Here is a 25285-nt window from a genome sequence, read left to right as displayed (position 1 = left end):
TTAAAACAGATGGAAAAGACAAGTGAAAGTTAGGGTCATCACTAACAAGGAAAAGTAATATTCAGTGAAAAATTCTACATGTGCTACATTCTCTTTGATCTTCTAATGTTGTCTGATAGAGGTTTGCAAGTTTGAGGAAAGTATATTATGCCTCTCCTATTTTGCTGCTGTTTTTTCATGCTTGTGAATTAAGCTGATTTTATTAAAGCTCTCAGTACCATTTTGAACTCAATAGTTCACCTATACGTGAAATTGTATATAGAAATGGACCATTATCTTTTTAACAATTCACCATTTGCTTTTTTTAAAAAATGTGGCTTTTTAAGTATCTAAAGTCAATCAATTCAAGCTTAATAATATAAAACTGCTGAACTAATTCATGTCTCCTTTATTTAGTTTGATCAAACAGCTGATGCAGAATTAGCCTGGATTACAGAAACAGAAAAAAAATTGATGTCTCTGGGTGATATTAGGCTTGAGCAAGACCAGACCGCTGCTCAGCTACAAGTTCAAAAGGTAAAGAAATGCATTTCCAACTGTCATGTTAATTATTGGCTAGTGCTTTCTTAGTCTAGAAAATGTACTAGCTTGATTTAATTTTCGGTCCATCATAATGCACTTCGAAAATAGTTTTCGCTTCATGTACTCAACCTTTATTGCTGACCGATATTTATTGTGTCACAAGGCATTTACCATGGAGATTTTGAGGCACAAGGATGCTATAGATGAACTGGTTGAAACTGGGGATGAGATTATGAACACATGCACTGACGAGGAGAAACAGTCCATGAAGGTAAAGTACCATAACTCACAGCTGGCATTATGGCTTTGAATCTCTGCATCTACAGAGCCACTCCCACAGGATCACCTTTCTTTTTCCACTATTATTGATCAGGCAAGTTCATCAGTTGTGAATAGATCATCATTTGATCTGAGCAAACAATCATACAGGAAGGGATACTCTTGAGGCACAAATTCCCTTGAGACTTCTTTTCTTAGAAACATTTAGCAAGTAAGCACTGAGTATTTACTTCATTGTCTTCCATTGATTTTTAGGCCTGATTTTGCCACCTTTACCCCCCTTTGAGTATTATGTAAGTCAATGTGACTATCTGGGTTATTAAGTATCAGTCAACATGAGTAAGTGTGGCAGGATCGGTCCCTTTATAATCCACAGCAATGCAGTAAAAGCCGGTTAGGAATCCTTTAATGGTGTTGCTATTTATTAACAGCAGTCAACATTACAGCTAAAATCTAGATCCCATGGTTTAGCTGGGTTAGACAATCAGGAGATGCGCCAAGGATAAGAAAGAGGAGTCTTCCCTCAAGGGCTGTGGAGCCCTTGAGCCCACTGATTCAAAGCACACTGAATGAGAATCTTTCCACTGATTTTAGTGGGCTTTGGGTCAGGCCTCAAACGAAAGGTAGGAATAAGTGGTCAGTTTTCACAGTGGAGAGAGGTGAACAGCAAGGTCCCCAAAGGATGTGTGCTGGGACTTGTGCTTTTCAACATGTTCATTAATGATCTGGAAAAGGGAGTGAACAGTGAAGTGGTGACGTTTTTCACGATAGTTAAGACCAGAGCTAACTGCAAAGTGTTACAGGGGGACTCTCACAAAACTGGGTGACTGAGCGACAAAATGGCAGGTAAAATTCAACATTGATAAGTGCAAAGTAATGCACATTGGAAAGAATAATCCCAACTACACATATATACATATGTATTAGCTGTTATCACTCAATAAAGAGATCTTGGAGTCACCATGGATAATTATCTGAAAATTTCAGCTCATTGCGCATCCGCAGTCAAAAGTCTAACAGAATGATAGGAACTATTAGGAAAGTGACAGAAAATAAGAGAGAAAGTATCATAATGCCACTAAACATGTCCATGGGGTGCAACATCTTGAATACTGTGTCCAGTTCTTGTCACCCCATCTCAAAAAGTTTATATTAGAACTGGAAAAGGTTCAGAGAAGGGCAGCAAAGATGATCAAAGATATAAAGCAGCAGAGAGACCAAAAAGATTAGGGTTGTTCAGTTTAGAAACAGATGAGTAAGAAAGGGATATGATACAGATATATAAAATCATAGAAAGTGTAGAAAAGGTGAACAGAGAAGTGTTATTTATCCTTTCCCACAATATAAAAACCTGGGGTCATCTGATGAAATTAATAGGCCACAGATTTAATTCCTGTAAGATGAAGTACTTTTTCACACAAGACACAACATGTGGAACTCATTGCCATGGGAAGTTGTGATAGCCAAAAGTATAACTGGGTTAAAAAAAAAAAAACTAGATAAGTTCATGGAGGATAGGCCCATCAATGGCCATTAGCCAAGATGGTCAGGAATGCAACCACATGTTCTGGGAGACCCTAAACCTCTGATTGCCAGAAGCTGGGAGGGGAATACAACTGCCCTGTTTCTACACTTCCCTGAAGCTCTGGTACTGGCCACTGTTGGAGACAGGATAATGGCCTAGATGGGCCATTGAACCCAATATGAAAGTTCTTATGTTCTTATCTGTGGCGGCTATTTCAGCCAAGTTGCTAAAAGAGTCTGAAAGGGGAGTTTGCACCTTCATTTATATGGAGCTGGGGATGGGAGGATCTGCATAGTGATAGGTTCTCCCAGTCTAAAGATACTCAGCTCCCTTTTTGCTGGACAGTGGTGAGCAAGGGGGAGCATGGGTGCTCACACCTTGCATGGTTCCCCCACTTCCAATGCATCTCATCCTGGTGCTGCAGAAAACCATCTGTTCAGTTGCATGGGGGATCTCTGCAGCTGGGGAAAAGAAGGCGCATTTGCCCCTAAAATAAATAAGGAATTCAGTTTGCTTAAGCAAATAGCTGTACAAATAAAAGAAAATGATTTCATGTGAGCTTTTGTTAAATATTTGTAATGTGCTTAGTGAAAATTACCATTTATCTGTGCATTAGACTGTGTATTGTCCTCTGGATAGCATCTTTGTAACTTAATTTACATGCTAGATATAAACTCAGGATAGCTTGTTCGTCCAAAAAAAGACGCACTATTTCACAATCAAGTTTATTTATATATTTATTTATTTTCAGGGCGAGCTCTTGTGTTCACTGTCACATATAATCTTTCACAAGAATGATAACGTGGACTGCTTTCCATGGGAGAAATGTATAGCTACTTGCATTCTTAATTTTTTTATTACCACTTGCATAAATATCGGAGATTTATAATTCAAACTGTATGCGTTTAACTATCACATTATGAATGTGATAACATCATCATTAGTTAATATAAGCTAAAATATAAAAGAAACATGTCATACTTTCTGCTGACTGTTTATAAGACCAGCCATGCCAGCTGAGGCTGTTGCCTCATCAGGTCTCGGAAACAAAGGAGTTTTTGTGCCTGATCAGTAGCACTTTGATTTGAGAGTTCCAAGGAAAACTCAGGCTCTGCCAAGAGTCGTGGTGATGATTCTGCAGATGACAATCTTCTCCCAGACTAAGATGTACTTGTACCCCAGTACTGTACTAGTAGTCACTGTGCTACTATATCTTTTGGATAAGACTTAAAACCAAGGTCCTGACTACCTATAGTTACTTAAAGGTCATATGGCACTCTTCACCAGAGCAGGGATTTAACTCAGGTTTTCTGGCCAAATTTAAACTTCAAGTTATAATCCGCCTATCTAAAATTCCACTTGTAGTTTCAGTGCACAAGCTATCCTTCATATTACCTTCTAAAGCTGCTGTGCAGTGTTGCTGGCAGGGCCGGCTCCAGGCACTAGCTAAAGAAGCAGGTGCTTGGGGCTGCCAATACCAGGGGGCGGCCCTCCAGCCGCTATTGGGGCGGCAGCTCCGGGTCCTCTGCGGCAAGTCCCTCACTCCCTCTGGTTGCTGGTTCAGATAACTATTTATTCAGGGCTCTTAGGAGGCTATGCAGGGGGAGGGAATAAGGAACCTCCTTCCTCTTTGCATTGCCTGCATAAGGGCTGCTAGAATAACAGTCACAGCTATGACTCTAACTCCATTCCTCCCAATTGCCAGCCAGTGGGCTGGGTGGACGTTCGGAGGAGAATATGCTGCACCCCTGACAGGATGACATGGATTGCTTACCCCAGTGCTCCCAAGTGTTCCCTTCCCCTCACGGCAGTTTGGCTCCAATGCAGGGCTGTGCCTAAGAGTCACGATCAAGCCCACAGTTTGTAAGTTGTTCTGGAGCCCTACGAATGAAGCCTAGAAACATATAAAACATCACTAAAAATGTGTTTTTCTTGAAAATGGTGTGTCAAAATCTGTGTAAATTGGATTAATTCTATTAATTTAAAGTACCACTGATTTACATTAGCACTACTAAGAGCAGAATTTGGGCTAGTGTTACTTAATGATGGTGTAATAAATATAATAAGATGCTTAGATACCTGGGTAATAGACATTGTGCAAATATCTAAGATTGAAAGAAAGATAAGTGCTGCTATTTCTTGCTAATGTTGTTTTAGAGAAAACTGGAAAGCCTCTTACAGAAATATGATACGGTCTGTCAAGTGAACGCTGAGAGGAACCTCCAACTGGAACGTGCTCAATCCCTGGTTAACCAGTTCTGGGAGACTTACGAAGAGCTTTGGCCATGGTTAACCGAAATAGAAATGGTCATCTCGCAGCTTCCTGCTCCAGCTCTTGAATATGAAACTTTAAAGCAACAGCAAGAAGAGCATCGGGTAAGCACACTGCTATTTTATAAAACAAAGCTTACACAAAGATCAAGTGCATTGCAGCCTGCCTCCTTAGTACTGTCCAATTCTCAGATTCAAACGCATTTGATACAGTTGTACAGTATTAAAAAAAAGTTATGTAAAATGATAATCCAAAATAAGTGCTCTTTTTTTAAATCCTGTCACTGTTTGCCAAACTGCATATGTAAACAAGATTTTCTAGTAAAGGAAGTGAACATTAGAAACACGGAAGAGACTTGTAATTATAGCAGCAGATTTGGAATGCACAAGAGTTAAAGAGCTATGAAGTTAATTTAAAAAGTTCACTTAGATGTTGGTTTTAGAAGAAACCAAAAACATAAACAGATAAAAAACAGAACTGGGAAAGAATAGACAAGGAACAAGATAAGAGAAATCTTGACTATCATAAGAACTAGAGTACCTGCTCTGAACCAAACTACCAGACTGTTCCAGTACAAGTAGATGCTCTCAGATGTTTTCCAAACTATGAGAATACTGTAGTCTAAATGGGTTTAGTAAGCAAACATCATGTTCAGGGGGCTCACTTGGAAGATGTCTACTCAAAATGAGTAGATTTCTCATAACATTGCAGAATACTTGGAAGTCATTTTTATTTGTTTCATTGTTTCAGATTAATAATGCCTACCGGTAGTTTAGGTGCTTGTGATACAGCATGGCCAGAAGGCAGCAGGAGAGGGTTAGAAGGGAGCCTTATTCCCTGTAAGGGGAAGAAAAAGATTAACTAAGCACCTGATGCCAATTAGAGCACCTGAAGCCAATTAGAGCACCTCCAGTCAGTCAATCAGACAGTGTGGGAGTAGGAGCAGAAAGGATTGATGTTGGAGTGAAGAACAGTTTGGAGAAGTGCTGCGGTGGGCTATGAAGTCCAAGACCCTAGGTAAGGGGCACCTGGCTTGTTCAGAGGGAGGGCAGGAAGCCCCCCACAAGCTGAAGGGCGGGAGAGGGAAGGAGCCCAGGGGAAGGAACCGTCAGTTCAAGTGGTTCACCACTATCCTCAGGGCCCCTGTGCTGGGACCTGGAGTAGAGGGCAGGCCCAGGCCCCTCCCTCTCCACTGCCCTCCTCTAGGACACTAGTGGGGCAATTAATATTCCAATTTAGGGGCAAGAAATGGCACCCTGAACCTCTCCCAAAGAAGAGAAAGCGTGAGACCCATCATCATAATGCCGGCAATTTGCCACATGTGGTGTAAGGAGTGGGATTTGCACGCTGGGGACTTAAACCAGGGTTAGCCAAAACCCTCCCGTCCCTAAGATGGATGACGTGGTCAAGGTCCTAATACAAGCCACCGCGGCCCAGCAGGAGGCTACCTGGGTCCAAGCAACCGCCCAACAGGAGGCGACTTGGATGCAGCAGGAGACTAATCGTCTGTTGATGAGTCAAGCTTCCCAGGACCAGGCCCTGCTGAAAGACCTGATGAACCAGATGAAGGCCCTTATGGAACTGAACCGCAACTGTGAAGGGATCCGGACCATACGGGCCAGCCATTGCCTACAGAAAATGACACGGGAGGATGATGTGGAGGCATACCTCCTGGTTTTTGAAAGAGCAGCCCTGTGGGAGGCCTGGCCCTGAGATCAGTGGTCTGGTATTCTCACCCCATTCCTGTGTGGAGAGGTCCAGAAGGTCTACTACGATATGGCCACAGAGACTGCAGTAGATTACCCACAGCTGAAGGCAGAGATCCTGGCCAGATTCGGAGTAATGACGGCATTGCAAGCCCAGAGGTTCCATGAGTGGCAGTATATGGAAGACAAGACACCCCGATCACAATCGTTTGACCTAATCCACCTGACCCGAAAATGGCTGTGCCCTGAGGCCCTCAGCTCTGAGAAGATGATGGAGGTCCTGGTATTAGACCGGTATATGAGGGGGCTACCACCAGGCCTCCTGGCTTGGGTTGGCCAGAATGACCACTCCACCTATGATGAGTTGGTCTCGCTTGTGGAAAGACAGCTGGCAGCCCAAGAACTGTTCCAGACCCCAGGCAGGGAGACATGGCAATCCAGGAAGCCAACCCCAAACCCAAGGTCCCGGACTGTCGAGAACTACAGGAGAACTGTAACAGGGAGGAAGGACACTGAGGAATGGCCTGAGGCCAAGAAGGGACCTGGGGGTTTGGGAAGAGAGGTGGGGGGCTAGCCAAATAGCCCCAGGCTGAGGGTGACAACCGGAATAAGGAGGCGATGTTATGAGTGTGGGGAATTGGGGCATATAGCAGCCCAGTGCCCCAACAGGGAAGAACCTATGCAGTGTAATCTGGGAAATTACGGAGAGCAGTATGGCCTAATCAGCCTGGTAGGGGTCACAATGACCTCACATGGGTATACGAGATCAGTAAAAATGAATGGTATTAAGACCATAGCATTAATAGATTCTGGGAGTGCTGTCATTGCTGGTCTCGGGGAAGTTGGTGGGACGAGACCATTTAATCCAGGCCAGAAACACAGGGGAAACGTGCGTTCATGGCACTGTGAATTTCTACCTCACAATCCCAGTACGGATTGAGATCCAGGGGAATACTACCAAGGTGACTGCAGAGGTGGTCCCCAAGCTCACCTAACCTGTCTTAATCTGTAGGGACTTCCCCGGGTTTGAGAGTTTACTTACCCCAGTAGAGCCAGAGGAGGGTATCAACCTCCAGGCTGAAACGGAGGCACCTACAGATAGCCTCACCCCAATGTTTGCCGAATTTGCTCCAGAGTTCTTCTCATCCCCTGGGAAACCCCGAAAGTATAGGTGGGAAAGGAGGGCAGATAAAAGATTAGGGACCAGGATTCTAGCGGAGAATCAAAAAACTTTCCTTGTAGGTAGGCGAACCCGTTCAGGAGGCCAGGAGATAATTCAGGCCAGGGAAGACTCGGAGGTGGTTCCTAGCCCAAGTAGGGGCAACCCAGGGGGAAGAGTAGAAATAGGCCCCCTAGAATTAGGTCAGATCGGTACCGCACGTGAGAATTACGGGCAGGACCAGGCCAATGATCTGCTATATGCGAATGTGAAGGAGGAGGTAGTAGAAGTAAATGACGTACCTGTGCAAGGAAAGATCAAAGGCCCAAGGCCATATTATGTGCTCAAATGCGATCTTTTGTACAGGATAGAGCAAATACGAGGGGAAGAAGTAGAGCAACTCTTAGTCCCACAGAAACACACAAGGGCAGTATTAGAGTTAGCTCACACTCATCTATTTGGGGGACATCTAGGAGTAGACAAGACACTGGATAGAGTCCTAAGAAGGTTTTATTGGCCAGCGATTTGTGCAGAAGTCCAGCGCTATTGTGCCTCCTTCCCTGAATGCCAGTTGCATAGCCCCTGATCTTACTCTCGGGCCCCATTGGTCCCTTTGCCTATTATTGAAGTCCCTTTCGAGAGGATAGCCATGGACTTAGTGGGCCCACTGGAAAGATCAGCACAGAGCCACCGAAATATATTAGTCATCCTTGACTACGCCACGCGATATCCAGAAGCCATTCCTTTAAGAAACCCCACATCGAAGGCAATAGCAGAACTACTACAGGTTTTTGCCAGAGTGGGCATCCCTAAGGAGATCCTGACAGACCGAGGGACCCCTTTCATGTCAAAATTAATGAAGGACTTATGTGCCCTACTCCACATCCAGGCCATACGGACCTCAGTCTACCATCCACAAACAGATGGACTGGTCGAGCGGTTTAATCGTACCCTTAAAAGTATGATCTGGAAGATGGTAGCACAGGATTTAAAAGACTGGGATGCCCTTCTATCATTTCTAATGTTTGCTATATGGGAAGTCCCCCAGGCATCCACTGGTTTCTCTCCCTTTGAACTATTATACGGACGCCACCCACATGGGATATTAGATATCGCCAAGGAAGATTGAGAAGAACCACCCAACCCAGGAAAGAATGTCATTGAGCACGTGACACAGATGAGAGAGTGAATACTCAAGTAACCCCTATAGTACAAGAACATTTGGAAAAAGCACAAGAGGCCCAGCAGACATATTACAACCGTCAGGCGAAAGTATGGAGATTTCAGCCGGTGGAACGGGTGATGGTGCTAGTGCCAACAGCAGAAAGCAAACTGCTAGCCAGCTGGCATAGACCATATGAGATAGTGGAAGCTATTGGAGAGGTGGACTATAAGGTCAGACAACCAGAATGCCGAAAGCCAGAGCAAATCTACCACGTCAACTTACTGAAGCTCTGACGTGTCTGGTCATTCGAGGAGCTCCACCCCAGACAGACGACCCACAGGGGCAGGTAAAGATATCTCCTGAATTAACCCCAGAACAACGAACAGAGGTCATTGAGATGATCCACTGGAACCAGGACATGGTACACAACCGGGCCGTATGACATTGGTCCAACATCATATTGTCACCAGCCCCAGAGTAAGGGTGACGGTAAGACCGTACCGAATACTTGAAGCTAAAAGGGAAGAAATTAGAACGGAAAGTGAAAAAGAACTCGGGGTTATTGAAGAATCCCACAGTTGGTGGTCCAGCTCTTTCGTCCTAGTCCCCAAGCCTGATGGCACCCTGAGGTTTTGCAACAACTTCCGGAAATTAAATGAAGTATCCCAGTTCGATGCCTATCCGATACCATGCATTGACGAGCTAGTTGATCAGTTAGGCAAGGCCCGATACCTAACCACTCTGGATCTGACCAAAGGATATTGGCAAATTCCCCTGGCCAAGAATGCCAAGGAAAAGACTGCTTTCTCTACTCTCGATGGCCTGTTTCAATACACTGTCCTCTCTTTTGGACTCCATGGGGCCCCTGCAACATTCCAACGACTTATGGATAAGTTACTGCAATCCCATGCCAAGTATGCTGCTGCCTATCTAGATGATATAGTCATCCGTAGCCCTGATTGGGAAACGCACCTAGGAAAAGTAGAAGCAGTGCTAGACGCCCTGCGAAAGGCCGGCTTCACTGCTAACACTCTCAAGTGCGTGATAGGACTAGCTGAGGCCAGATACCTCGGGTACGTAGTAGGAAGAGGTTTGGTGAAACCACAGTTGAACAAAGTGGAGGCAATACAAGGTTGGCCTCGACCAGTCCGCAGAAAGCAAGTCAGAGCATTTCTAGGGATAGTAGGATACTATTGGAGATTCATCCCTTGTTTCACCACAAGAGCAGGGCCATTGACGGCTCTGATAAAAGCTCGGGGCCCCAAGATAGTAAAGTGGACTGATAAGAAAGAAGAAGCATTTGCAGATTTAAGGACAGCCCTATGCTGCCATCCAGTACTTATAGCCCCAGACTTCGAGAAGGAATTCATCCTACAAACAGATGCCTCGGAGGTAGGGCTAGGAGCCATCCTTTCACAGGTGGTAGAGGAGGAGGAACACCCAATCTTGTACCTCAGCCGGAAACTCCTCCACAGGGAACAAAAGTACGCTGTCGTTGAAAAGAATGTCTGGCAGTAAAATGGGCTATGGAGACTCTCCGCTACTATCTTCTGGGGCGGCGGTTTACCGTCATGACAGACCATGCCGTGCTCCAGTGGATGCACAGAAACAAGGAGAAGAACGCAAGAGAGACTATGTGGTTCCTATCCCTGCAGCCTTCCATTTCCGGGTACAGCATAGGGCTGGAAGCCAACATGGCAGTGCTGATGGCCTATCACGACAACACTACCTCTCGTCCCAAGTAGCCCAACCCCATGGTGTTGAGCGGGGCGGGGGGATATGTGATATAGCATGGCCAGAGGGCAGCAAGAGAGAGTTAGAAGGGAGCCTTATTCCCTGTAAGGGGAAGAAAGTTTGCTATAGATTAACTAGAGCACCTGACGCCAATTAGAGCACCTGAAGCCAATTAGAGCACCTGCAGTGAGTCACATGATAAAAAACCCTGCTTCAATCAGATAGTGTGGGAGTTGGAATAGAAAGGAGTGGTGTCGGAGCAGAGAACAGTTTGAAGGAATTGGAGCAGAAAGAATTGGTGTTGAAGCAGAGGACAGTTTGGAGAAGTGCCGCAGTGGGCTAAGAAGTCCTAGACCCTAGGTAAGGGGCACCTAGCTTGTGCAGAGGGAGGGCAGGAAACCCCCCCACAAGCTGAAGGGCAGGAGAGGGAAGTAGCCCGGGGAAGAAACCATCAGTTCAAGTGGTTCACCACTATTCTCAGAGCCCCTGGGTTGGGACCTGGAGTAGAGGGCAGGCCCAGGTCCCTCCCTCTCCACTGCCCTCCTCTAGGACACTAGTGGGGCAATTAATATTCCAATTTAGGGGCAATAAATGGCGCCCTGAACCCTCCCCCCCCCAAAGAAGAGAAAGCACGAAACCCATCATAATAGTGCTGGCAATTTGCCACAGTGCTATATATATATATAATATATAAAATATTATGGAGATATGCAAAATTATTTTGTGTTGTTATTCCTTTGGAGAGGTAATCTTATGTTTTTTCTGAGCCAAGGAGATAATGAGACAACTAGATTTTCCAGTGTGACAGACAGAGAGAGGGCCAAGCATGTAGCACTTTGGTTCCAGTGGATAATGTACGTGATTTCTAATATATAAAATTTTTTTTAGACATTTGCTATGACACTGAATGCAGGACTCAAGGGTGAATAATAAAGTCACAAAATAAATGCTACATATTAGTTTAGTGAGCTGAATATGATCTTGCCTACAGACAAGATTATTTGCATTTGATATAGAATATATCATGTTTTGTACATTAACTATTCAATGTTCATGTTATATTCCTCAGTGCACTGATTTTACAGTGGATAAATGTACTTAGTTCCATAGATTTAAGATTTTAGTGACTCACTTGTCTTGTTTTCTCTCAGACTTTAATGCAAATGCACAGTTCAAATATATTGGTTGATGTACAGTGGCTTCACCCAATTGCCTTCAAACTATGTGTGTTGTCCACCAGAGACAAACATTTTCCATTAAGAGATTAAGACTGGGTATATTAGATCATCTTTTCAAAACATGTTCCTTAGTTACAAGCCTAATCTTGCTCACTTTTCTCACGCAATTAGGCCCACTGACTTCACTCGTTCTGCTTGCACGAGGCCTGACATTTGTATTTTTACTAGATCATGCCATTAGCTGAAGATTTCTTTGTTTAGCAGAAGACTAATGTTATACAAGTTTTTAATGAATAATTGATCTAAACTGAAATACCGATTTTCTGGAATTGTTTCCAAAATAGTTTGCCATGAGAAAGACCTCCTAAATCATATCTAGCCCTATTTTATTTTTATTTTAAAGTTTTAGATGTTAATACAGAGAACTGTACTCCATTTTATTTTTTTATATTATAGTTAAATACTGTTTTATTACATCTAGAGTCATTTACTGCATTTAGTTGATCCTATTTTAATAACACAGTAAATCAATCTGGGTGAAATTTGTCCCTGAACAGAGAGCCACCTCAGCACCTGTGCACCATTTAAATAGAACTTAAGTAGGTGCATGGACCTTGTGCTGTTCTGATACCTAGGGGTAAACTTCTCCTATGAGTATGCAAAACCCAAATATCTGAAATTTTGTAAAACCCTTTTCTCCATTTTTATTACTATAGCATATCTACTTATTTACTGCTTTATATCTTTTTTTCTACCACTGCAGCTTGTTGCAAAGGATAGGAATGCAACATACAGTCACTACTGATCTGGAGAGACAAGGTGGGTGAGGTAATAAAGATTTGCCTCACCCACCTTGCCTCTTTAATATCTTGGGACCAACGCAGCTACAGTGCTGATCTGGAGTCAGTTTTATGGAATGATTAGGTTTGAGACAATTGGTCTCTTTGCTTGTCAGTTACTTAGAATCCAGTGATACGCAAAACCAAAAGTGTTCTCTGTGGAGAGTCATCCAGAAGTTCTGACTTTATTGAACTATCTGAACCTTTGAGGACCCCAATCATGCCGAGCAATCCTCCTTCCCCAGGTCCCACATTACTTGCCTCCCCTACATAAGCTTTGACTTTCATTGCTACATTGTTATTTTGGGGAAGAGACCTGGTTGTCTCCTACCCCACCCTAGGTCTCATTCTTTTTCTATGGGGAGCAGATGAGGTACAATTCAGGATTAAGACTCCTCTGCTGAAGGGGAAGAGATTTATTTGCAGCATGACCCGGCTACTGCTCCGAGGTCCTCACAGTGCATTTTAAAATGTGAAAGAAACCTTGGAGTAGGAACAGTGTTTTTGCTTGTTCCTGACTTTCTGTCAGGGGCCAGCCTGCAGCTGAACCAGTCTCCTGGCAACCCAGTGACTGAAGCTAGCCCTGATGGAAGCTGTCTGATTGCACTACCTGATGGATGCAAGAATCTGCGGCTGATACTTAACGCTCAGTAGCAGCAGAAGTCTAGTGGCTGCTTGCATTCCTAGCCCACAGCTGCACATGGTCCTGTACTTTCCTCTATTGTCTCTAGTCTTGCTCCTGCCTCTGCCCCAGCCTGTACCTGCTCTAGCTCCAGCCACCAGCTCCTTCCTGATCTCTCACTGCTGGCTCAGACTGTCTGCTTCACTCTGTGACTGTGATTCTGGCTAGCCGTTCAGCTTAGACTTCGGTTTCTGACTTCTGGTTCTGATCCCTCTCCTCCACCTTCTGACTGTGACTCCAGTTTACCCTTCGGCTTGGGCTTTGATCTCTGATGCCGAGCTATAAACTTGGACTTCAGTCCAGGACTTCCCCCATCTGGATTCAGCTCTGTCTGGTAGGCCAGACTCTTGCTTCAGCCACTTGGCTAGATCGCCCACGACTCAGCTGCTGACACTTTGAGCAGCCCAAAAGATTGAACAAGGGTGGGTAAACAGCAGTACTGCCCTTCAGATGGATTCCACAGAGGCAACCATGCTCCTGCTGGACACTGTGGGATTCCTGCAGACCCTAGAGGCCCAGGTTATGGTTTTGTAGGTACACGCTGCAGACCTGCAGGCTCAAATCGTCCCGCACATAGCTGCCGCCCAGCTTCTAGAAACCAGAAATTCCAGTGGTGGATAAATTTGATGGAGACCATAACAAGTTCTGTAGTTTCATGAACCAGTGCCAGCTCCTGTTCATTCTATGGCCCCAGTCATTCTCCACTAACCAGACCTATTATTAGTCTGCTAACTGGGGAGGTCCAGTGTCTTCCCTCCTGGAGACTTCTAGCCCCTTGCTGAGGTAGTCTGAAGAGTTTGTTAGAACTGTGGCAGTTGTAGTTAATGATCTGGATTGCATGGAGTCCACCAAGAATGCACTTAAGAGGGCTGCATCAGGGGAACAGATCAATTACCACGTTTTCCAGAGAGTTCCATTGTCTGGCAGTAGACACTAAATGGAATGAGGTGATGCAGCATTACCATTTCTTATATGTCATAAGCAAGGAAATCAAGGACAAGCTGGCACTGGTGGAGCAGCCACCTGACTTGGATGTGTTGGTCAAGTTGTGTACCAGTATTAATGATTGCCTGACTGAACACCTCTTGGAGAGAGAGTCGAGTTCCCGATCCCCTTCTATGGTCTCATCACAGGGGTCCAGGAAGATCAGCTGTGTTCAGGCTTGCCTCTCTGAGGCAGAGAAGGGCTGGTGTGCTTCAGATCTACACCTGTGTTGTGGAAAATTTGGACACTAAGCCCTGGGACGCTCTGCTAAGAACTGAGCCAACAACAAGAATCTGGAATATCTTTGAACTGCTTGTAACCTTACCCAGCAACAAAGCAGCAGGTCACTTTTCTTTTCCAGATTTGATTTTGTCATCATGTACCACCCTGGATCATGGAATGGGAAGGCAGATACCCTGTCCCACAAACACATACTTGCCGAGTCAGGCACTGCTCCCTTGGTTACCAATATACACCTGTCAAATTTGACTCAGGGGACAGCAAACAGGAATGGATATCCTCATCCCGTCCCTGTTTCCTCCTGATCCAAGCTACTAAGGTCTGTCAGACCCTATATGCTTCCAACATTCTGCCCAGCTCATGGTTTCATTTGAGGTGCTGTTGTATCCCAGAGTACCAGCCCAGACTTGAGGTATTAGAGAGTTGCCTGCCATATTGTCTGCTTCAAAACCCAAGACCTAAGTGTTTGAATTTCTGGTGGCCAACATTGAGTACTGGTGTTAAGAGGTATGTTAATTCATGTGATCTGTGCTGTTGAAGCAAGTGCCTACATGCAGAATCACTTGTCCTCCTTCAGCCTTTGCCTACCCCATCTCAACCCTGGTCCTCGGCATCCTTGGACTTCATCATAGGCTTGCACCATCATCCTTGTCACAATCGATGTCCTCACTAAAATCATGCACTTTATTTCCATTCACTCTCTCTCAACCACCCAGGAAATGGCCCACCTTTTTCTTTTTCTAGATCATGTTGGCTTCATGAGCTGCCAACAATAGTCTGAGATCAGTGTTCACAATTCACTTCCCATTTTTTGGTGCAAACTCTTAAGAATGGAATTGCTTGCCTCCTCACCTTATCTGCCACAAATCAACGGGCAGACAGAATAAGTGAACCAGGTCCTCAAGCAATACCTCCATTGCTTTCTCAGTTATCATCAAGATGGCTGGGTCATCCTTCTGCCATATGCAGAATTTCCATACAACTCCACTCATGCATCCACCTGAGATAGCTCATTCTATGCAAACTACGGTTTCCATGCTCAACTTCATTCAGCTGCACCTCCAGACTCCTAAGTCCCTACCACAGCAGACCTAGTTGTCCATCTTCACCGGGAGCACCAAGAGCTTATTGAATCTTTGAAGCTTCGAAGGAGGCATACAAATATCATGCTAATCAAAAAATGCCAAGTCACACTGAGCCCGTCTGAGGAGATACGGTCTGGTTGTCCTCCAACTATCTAAAATCCACCCATTCCCAAGCAAATAGGATCATCAATCCTAGGCCCATTTAAGGTCATGGAACAAATTAACCCTGTAGTGTTTAGGGAATGCTGGAATATTTGAAGGTCCACCCGGTTTTCTGTGTGTCTCTTCTGACACCGTACATGGAGAATCCCTTTCATGGCCACTCTACTCTACCACCACCTCCCGTCAATATCCAGGGACAAGAGGAATATGAGGTCTGGGAAATTCTAGTCTCCAGATGAGTTTGAGGCAAACTCTGTTATCTGGTGGACTGGAAGAGCAATTGTGGGAGCTGGTAGAAAATGTCCATGATCTTGAATTCATATATGCCTTCCATCAGAAGTATGCCCTGAAACTAGTCCTACAGTTCTTACGAGGCACGCTTGAAGTGGAGGGACTATCAGGAACCAGCTGCAGCAGAGCCAATCTCCTGGCAACCCAGTGAGTGCAGCTGGCCCTCATACAAGCTGTCCGATTGACTGTGCCACCTGATTGGCAGCAGGAATTTGCAGACTGAGACTTAGCTTAGTAGCAGCTGCAGTGCAGTGGCTGCTCAACACATTCCTAGCCTGCAGCTGTACTTGGTCCCATCTCTGGTTCCACTGTCTCTCATCTTGCTCCTGCTCTAGTCCCAGCTCCTTCCTCACCTTGTATGCCTGGCTCAGACCATCAGTTCCCCCTTCTGACTGCAACTCTGGCTAACTCTTCAGCTTAGGCTTTTGTTTCTGACTTCTGGTTCTGACCCTCCGCTACTCCTTCTGACTGAGACTCCAATTAACTCTTCAGTTTAGGCTTTGGTCTCTGACTCCGGTTATGATCATTAGGTTTACTCCTGGATCTGCCCCATCTGGATTCAGTTCTGACTGGTAGGCCAGAGTCTTGCTCCAACTACTAGGCAGACTTTCCACGACTTGGTCACTAACACTTTCGTAGCCCTTCATGGTGTATTCTGGAATGTAACTCCAAGGATCTTTTCAGTTTCAAAGTAGCTGATCAGTGGGACCTAATCAGGAATTAGGGTTCACTGCAACAGGAAGGGGTGAGTCGTCTCTGCCAGAGGATGGGTCCTGATTGGATAGGGAGAGAGTGAGTCTTCAGGTAGGATAAGAAGTCATAGAGATGGGAGAGAACAAGCTACTCACACAAACCCTTTCACCCACTATTCAGAAGATCTGTTGTAAAAGGTTGTAGAGAGAGTGGAAGGGCGTAGGGGCTAGGTTGGGTCTTAGTCCCAAAGACTTTAACTGATTTTCCCTAGAGGACTGGATTTTATTTTCATTGGTTGGTCAGTTGGGGATAAATTGATGTGCTTGTCTCTGTCAAAGAACCTAGTATGTATTTATAAATCCTGGGGTCATGCAGACTGTGGTCTTATGACTGAAACTGGGAAATGGGACGTATTGATTTTATTCGAAGCTCTACCACTCACTTATTTTAAACTCTCTGTGCTTTCAGTTTTTTCCCTCTATAAATCCAGGATAATAAGACTTTCCATATCTACATCACAGAGTGCTCTGAGGCTAATATAACGTTAGTACGGTACTCTTCATTTGTTTGATGGAAGGCACTATGTAAGTGATAAGGATTAGTAATAACCTCGAGGTGCATTATGTCAAGAGCAGATATCCGGTGTTGTTATGCAACTATCTGTAATATTACCATCATTGCAAGAATTGCAGACTCTAACATGAAATGGAGTGTCCGTGGCCAGTATCATATGCACAGTTAGCATCTTGGATATGATAATATGTTCTACATTATTTACTTCATAGAGCTTCCTAGTCTATCTTTAAATGTAACATTTTGTGCCTGGATAGCTGTTCGGTGTTGGAAAGAGAACCATCGCAGACAGGCCAATGACTGACTATAGTCAATGTGATTTGTGCTGTACTTTAGGATGAAAAGTATTTGTTTAGAATTTCTTGCCAGCTGGATGTGTTAGAAGTGCAGACAGCTGTAATGTGGCAGTGTAAGCATAAGAAACTGATAAGTTATTTGGTTTGTTATAGCAACTGCGTGAGCTGATTGCTGAACACAAGCCTCATATAGATAAGATGAACAAAACTGGCCCTCAGTTGTTGGAGTTGAGCCCAGGAGAAGGTTTTTGTATCCAAGAGAAATATGTGGCGGCTGACACCCTTTACAGTCAAATTAAAGAAGATGTCAAAAAGCGAGCACTAGCACTGGATGAAGCCATTTCTCAGTCTACTCAGGTATCAATTTAAACTCAAAGTAACTGGGTTCGTTCAAGTGGAAATATATACATTGTCATTAGGCTATGGATTAACCACAAATTGCAGGTTTATCTCCTGTACCCACCCACATGGCCTGCGAATGCACAGATCACTGCTCATGGCATTGCTTTTCTGTTAGTCAGGGGGTTATAACTTTTTATATTGATCAATATACTTGCGCTGTCCTTGCAACGTTTTATTGGCACATGGCAAATCATTTTGAAGTAATTATTTAAGGAACATCTGAATGCTAAATATGGGATGTTACTTTCACCTTCATTCTGGGTAAACCTTTTCTCTTCCACGCATATTAGTAATTCATGCTTCCCCCTATGCACACCAGAGTCAATCAGCTAAGTCACACATGCATAGCTGGAACTCACAACATTCAGCTACCAATGCAGACCTCTACCACTGAAGGTGAAGGAGAATCTCCATTAAATGTTAGTAGTAGAAGGGTTTACATCTTCTTTGTAGACTAGCCATTAGAGAATTAGATAATCACGAGCACTTGAACATATATACAAACTGCTAGCTAGTGTTTTATGATTTGAACTTATGTGCAGTCATCAAAATGGAACCCCCAGATTTTACTAGATTTCACAAACTTAAAACCCTGATCGGGTTCCTAGGAAAATGAGCTAAGATTAAGGAACCTTTGGAGCGAAACTGAGTTGATGTGTTATTATGCATCAAATCCTTGAGACATTTGAGGTTTTGCATGGTTTCACTTTTGAACTTGCTGAAATTCTGTGTTTCTTAGTTTCACTTTGAGATTTTTTTTGAGTTCACTCAAATTCAAAACAAATTCACTCAGATTCAAAACAAGTTCATGCAAATTCAAAACTCTGTGTGTGTGTGTGTGTGTGTGTGTGTGTGTGTGTGTGTGTGTGTGTGTGTGTGTGTGTGTGTGTGTGTGTGTGTGTGTAAAACCATACAGCCCAAAGCCACAATAAAACTACTACATTTTATACAGCTCTACTGACACAACTTCTCCCTACTTCCCATGCACTTGGGAACAAGTAATAGTATTGATAGTCTCTCCAGATCTAGAATACTTTCCCAAATGCTTCTCTATGTAACATATGTTAAAATGCTCCTCAGGATATGCCTTTATATACTTTTTTTACTTTGGGTCATCTCACTATGTTTCCAGACTGCTGATGGTGTGTGTAAAAGCCTGTGAGCAGCCCATATCACCAACTGGTATCTTAATGTGCTATTTCCAATTCTTATATTGAACCATCATACTTTTAAGCATTCTAAAACAATCAAAGTACACAAACTGCTGAAATACAACTACCGGTAATTATTTTAGATGAAAACATTGTTCTGTACTTTAAGGGTTCAGTCTGGCTGCCATTAAAGTCCATTGGAGCTTACCTCTATACCTTTAAAAATCAGGCTACTCACTTTCTAATCCAATGCCAATATCGAGTGCCAGATATATAAATACAAAAGAGTCTCTCTATGTAAAGAAGAAAATCATAGATGCATGCTCATTTGTAACATCCAGAGTATCAGTATGTTGAAAAGCTGCTTACATATTTAAAAATGTGTTGAGATTAAATTTATATATGTTTATAAAAATGTATGTACACATGACAAAAAGAAGACAATAGAATTTGTTTTGATATAATCCCTTTTTATTAAAATATCCCAGAGTGTATTGTTATAAACATATAATATGGTGGAGATGTAAGCATTTGCTTACAGTGTCTTGGAAGTATCAGTATCTAACTCATCAATGTGTAAAGTGCATTAGGCTATCTTATGCATGAAAGGCACTGTGTAAACCCAGAAGCTGTATCTTTTATAGATATACGATATTCCCTATTAAAGTTAAGGGCAAATGTCCCATTAACTTCAGTAGGAGCAAAATCAGGTCCAATGAGTTCATCAGCATTTTAAATTTTTTGTTTAAAATGTTCTGACCAGGACCGGCTCTACAGTTTTCGTTGCCCCAAGCAGCGCACCGAATTGCCACCGTGGACGGCGGGGGCAGTCTGTGTGCCCTTAGGGCAGCAGGCGCATTTCCGCTGCAGCGGCAATTCGGCAACAGCTTCTGTGTTTAACTGAAGCCACCACGGACAGCTAAACATAGAAGCTGCTGCCGAATTGCCGCTGCTGCGGAAACGCTCCTGTCGCCCTAAGGGCAGATGGACTGCCCTCACCGTCCGCGGCGGCAATTCGGCGTGCTGCTGGGGGCAAAACTACAGGAACTGCTGCCCCTTGAAAATTGCCTCCCCAAGCACCAGCTTGGCATGCTGATGCCTGGAGCTGGCCCTGGTTCTGGCATGCAAATTAGAGCAGAGTAGAGCAAATCAGAGAAGTGTTAACTAATTGAACCTCAGTTTTTATCATTTATATGGGATTTCGCTTCCTAGTGTCACAATAAATGTAATAGACATCTGAATATAGTAACAGCTGCATCTCACCCTTAGTATATACTTCACAAGCATGTAGGATATTCACACACATTCTAACAAATACACCCCAGTTTATTAACATCATTCACACATTCTGTTGAGAAGTCAGATGTATAGTGAATCTGCCACAAGAAAGGGGAAATTGGACTTTCATTAGATCCATGTTATTTTCAGTGTAAAGGAATTTCTCTTTGTTTCACTTCAGATGACCCTGTTCTCTCAAGTTCTTCCACAGTTCTTCCAGGTGTGTTATATACTGCTCATAATAGATATCTGGACTTACTGCCACCACACAATTAGTTCATAGCAATCACCTGACACATCAAACCCTCATCAGTGTTTCCATGCACAACATTGTTCCCAGTGTGAAACATTATAATAATACATATCCTTAAAATAACACAGAGCTTTGTATTGAATACAATCACTTCATATACATGTTAAAAGATGGAAGTGGAAAACCCATGGTTCTCTAAAATTTGGAACAAAATAGTCTATTAATTAAACAGGACTATAGTCAGGTAAATGTTGTTGGCAGGTGTAACAATGCCCCTCTATGGGTGAGCTGTAGGGACTGAACCCAGGACTTGTGGATCATAGAATCATAGAATATCAGGGTTGGAAGGGACCTCAGGAGGTCATCTAGTCCAACCCCCTGCTCAAAGCAGGACCAATTCCCAACTAAATCATGCCAGCCAGAGCTTTGTCAAGCCTGACCTTAAAAACCTCTAAGGAAGGAGATTCCACCACCTCCCTAGGTAACCCATTCCAGTGCTTCACCACTCCAAAAGCATGAATTTCTATTGGTTGACCTAAGGACCTGCTCTGTTTGTTTAGAGGCAGTAGCTGTCTCTCAGAGCTCTCTGTAGCCTAGTAATTAGAAAGGGATAAAAAGCTACACGGTATTAGAGCGCACCATGCAACTAGGGATGTTTAATATGTTAGTTTATCAGTACCTTTCTTTTCAAGGAGATCATCAGATGTAGGTCTTTTGATTGTTTTGTCTTTCCTCCCATTTCCTTTCCTGCTCACCCCTCCCTCTTTTATGCCCCAGTTTCATGACAAGATAGATCCAACCCTCGAGAGTCTGGAACGCATAGTTGAACGTCTGAGGCAGCCACCTTCAATCTCAGCTGAGGTGGAGAAGATTAAAGAGCAGATCAGTGAAAATAAGAATGTGTCAGTAGATCTGGAAAAACTTCAGCCTGTGTATGAGACACTCAAACAGCGTGGGGAGGAAATGATAGCTCGCTCAGAGGGCGCTGATAAGGATATATCCGCTAAAGGTAATAATTTATCTGAGAGAGAGAGAGTTTCTTTCTAGCTGAAATAAAGCTGTGGTAAATAAAAATCTTCATTCTTTGGTTACCAGCTAGCTTATTTTTTAATGTTCTCATGTAGAAGGGCCTTTAGGTTTAAAAAAAGCAATCTTCTTGCTTTATGAACGGTTGTCATAAATCATACCTTTTAGTGTGATTTTTTTTTGAAGTGCTGTGTTAAATGATTCTGTTTATCATTGTTGTGGGTATTTTACAACCTGAATTAAAAAGCTAGATGGTTTCTTCCATAAGGAGTATACATGTGACATATGTATACATGATGTATCACTATACAAGTAAACATAAATGTTGGTTGCCCATGTAATAGAGTCCATTTGCCTATTTAGCTGTTCAGGATAAAATTAAACAAATGATCTTCATCTGGGAAGACATCCAGGCCTTGACCGAGGAAAGGGAGGCCAAATTGCTGGATGTGATGGAGCTGGCTGAAAAGTTCTGGTGTGATCACATGGCTCTTGTAGCCACTGTTAAAGATACTCAGGATTTCATCCGAGAACTGGAGGGACCCGGAGTTGACCCCTCTGTAGTCAAACAACAGCAAGAGGCTGCAGAGGTCAGTAGAAAGTATTTTTTTACATTTAAAGGATTTTTTCCCAATACAGTCAGGAAATGTGATATTTTTACAAAATTACCATGAAATACAACAAGAGAATTCCTTCAGAAACCAACAGAGATAATTACATAGAAATTAACTATAACAGTATTTCAAGACTGCATGGCAAATAATTAGTATATCAAAACTTTTGCTTTTTGTGCATAGATGTTTCAACATGTGAGAGCCTATAGGCTTATCTGTGTCTCTCTGTGTATCTGTTAAATATGTAATTGAAATTAAACAAGTCATACATATTTTCAATTCTCTGAATATTATGTAGCATTTAAAAGAAATGAAATTAATATGCTTTCTTCCAAGCCCACAATCAGTTACACTGATTTTAACAACTTAGCAGCAGGAATGGTGACCACTGAAAAACAAAAACAGCAGGGTGAAGAACTCTAAATGATTAAAGCCTTCTAGTCTGTACATATTACCTTTGTACAAAATCACTTATTCTTATAAGCCTGGTTTTCATTTAAATGAAGTCCTCTTTACACCACTCTGTCAGTATAAAGAGGCATTATAAATTATTTATGCTTACTTCAAGGTCCTTTCACATTGCCAGAGAGATGTTACACTTGTGACCTTAATATAAATAGAATCAAGATCGATAATGTTGTGCCTTAAAAGCAACTGTATCTATATTCTTGAGTTTTAAAATGTAGCAACATTGAAAATTTTAATTTTTTCTCCTTTTAGGCTATTCGAGAAGAAGTTGATGGACTGCAGGAAGAACTCGATATGGTGGTAAACTTAGGTTCTGAACTTATAGCTGCTTGTGGAGAACCTGACAAGCCTATTGTCAATAAGAGCATAGATGAGGTATGAGTAACATAAATGCTTAATACTAATATGTTATAGTGTTTGTGTACTGTAGAATGGATAGTCCATCAGAAAGTACTTAGAAGTAATGTAATGTTAAAGTTTTGGGGCCACCTGAACTCAGTGACAAAACCCATTGACTTTAATTAGAACAAGGTTTTGCCCTGAAGTATCCAAAGACTGAAACATTTCACTGTGTAATTGCAGCTGAATTCAGCTTGGGATACTCTAAACAAAGCGTGGAAAGAACGGATAGACAAACTTGATGAAGCCATGCAAGCTGCTGTTCAGTACCAAGATGGACTGCAGGTAAGATGGTTATGATGTATCTAACAAAATCTTGAGTAAGAAAGGTTATTATGTTTTATGTCTTAGAAAAAACACCCTATTACTGGGTAGCTGTCAACTGATGTCATCTGTAGAATTATGGTTAACATTTTCTTCAATAAACTGAAGGATTTTCACAGATTTGTTGTGTAATATCATAAATATGCTGGTTTACGTTCTTTGTATAATTATTTACTTTTCATATTGTGTTTAGAGTTTAAGTTAAAGTTTCATTGTTTATTACTAGACTGAGAGCAGCTTTTATTTGTTACCACACATTTTGCATGGTAACCCTGCTGATAGGCAACATTCCATTGTAATACATTCAGTACTTCCGTTAATATGGAACTTGGTGCTGTGTCACAATGTTTACATGAGCTAAAAGGGAAGACAAAAATAAATTAAGTAGTTCAAATCCTAAGTGCTGCAGTTTTTCTGGGAGAGAAGACAAATTCAAGGAACTCCATTTTACTGCAGATCTTTCATTTATACAATAAGTACAAGATTTTGCATTTTCTGATTTAAATACGTTATTCATTTCCGTCATGCTGTTTATATAGTTCTTTAGTACATAATTTTACCCAGTCAGAACACCTCATGCATGTAGCTGATTTACTTTAAAAAGTCTGCAGATAAATTTCCCATCTACATTCAAAGTCTGTCTGCATTTTTGTCTGCCACAAGTGCAGGATTGCCCATTCTTGGGAAACTGTCCTGTAGTGGAAACCCATCCTCCTTCTTGGCTAATGGCATAGGCGGGCCATAATACTAGTTCAGAGCTGAGGCATTCTTTTCCCACTACAGATCCCAGCTGCTGTTACAGTCCTCCAGGGCTGTTGGCATAAAACAGAGCACCCTTGAGGCTGTTCTACATTATGTCAGGAACAAACAGATTGGCTGGAAAGCCTCAATAGTGAGAGGAGGCATAAATGTAACTTGAAGTTACTTTTGCACCTCCCTACTGAGCTTGATCAGTTGCAGCTCAGACACAGCCCAGCATGGAGCCTTAGATGTACCAGATGGGTCTAATTCCACACTCCGTATACAATTAAAATTCACATTGACTTCAATGGGCATTTTTGTTCACATAGATTTCAGCAGGATTTGTGCCTAATTAGTCATTAATAAAAGCCAAATTTCATTCAGTGACATAAACCGTAAAAATCAAGCTCAATAAAGGATGAGAACACTATGAAATAACAATTCTGTACTGTGCATTTGCTGTAACAGAAGTCCCATTGAAATCAGCGCAATTACCCAAAGTAAAGTACTATGTAATATAAGTAACTATGACAGAATCTTGCTGTTAATAAAAGTCCAATCCTGCACCTGTTACATGCATATTCCTGGCACTGGAATCAGTGGGTTTTTTGCATATTCAGGTGTTGCAGGATGTCAATGTAATCAATATTCGCTGCCTTGAATTGTCAAGTAACTTGTTAATAACTTTATTTTTTCCAGATTATTTTCGTATAAAGAGAGTAGTGAAGTTATTTCTTGCAGTAGCAGATAAACTCAGCAATATCCACTTGAGAATTATACTTGTATTGTACATAGCTTTCAAACTGTACCTCATGACAAGATTAATCATACTGTTTTACTTATATTATCTTGTACTGCAATTTAATGTTGTGATTTTCAGGCAATATTTGACTGGGTAGATATTGCTGGCAGTAAATTAGCTTCAATGTCACCAGTTGGAACAGATCTAGAAACAGTGAAGCAGCAAACTGCGGAACTGAAGGTATGAACTAGCTGTTTATTTTTCTTAATTCATGATTCTACATATTTCAGCAGCCAAGTGTAGTTCTATAAAAACTTCCAAATATCATAATGCTTTTACGGTAAGTAGCTTATTGTATCTGGGTGAAAACCTTTGCCCCTGATTTCAGTGGGGCTAGATTTTACTCTATGTAAATATGATTTGAGAACTCCGAAAAAACATTTGTTATAACATTGATTTCTGTTTAAAAAAGTTATTTGAAGATATTTTTCCTTTCACCTTT

At 42.5% G+C, this 25285-nt stretch overlaps 1 protein-coding gene across 1 annotated transcript in view; it reads left to right on the top strand.

The window, feature by feature from the left end:
* The window catches only part of DST (dystonin), a 550812-nt gene that overhangs the window by 464025 nt on the left and 61502 nt on the right, over positions 1-25285 (top strand). The window contains 9 exon segments of the mRNA XM_030558316.1: positions 397-516; positions 686-793; positions 4484-4702; positions 17539-17742; positions 21247-21478; positions 21859-22085; positions 22830-22952; positions 23160-23261; positions 24922-25023. Coding sequence (XP_030414176.1) covers positions 397-516; positions 686-793; positions 4484-4702; positions 17539-17742; positions 21247-21478; positions 21859-22085; positions 22830-22952; positions 23160-23261; positions 24922-25023 — 1437 coding nt within the window.

Source organism: Gopherus evgoodei, chromosome 3, assembly GCF_007399415.2.
Source record: "Gopherus evgoodei ecotype Sinaloan lineage chromosome 3, rGopEvg1_v1.p, whole genome shotgun sequence".
NCBI lineage: Eukaryota > Metazoa > Chordata > Testudines > Testudinidae > Gopherus > Gopherus evgoodei.
The sequence above is the reverse complement of the archived record's forward strand: the minus strand, read 5'-3'. Positions and strand labels throughout refer to the sequence as shown.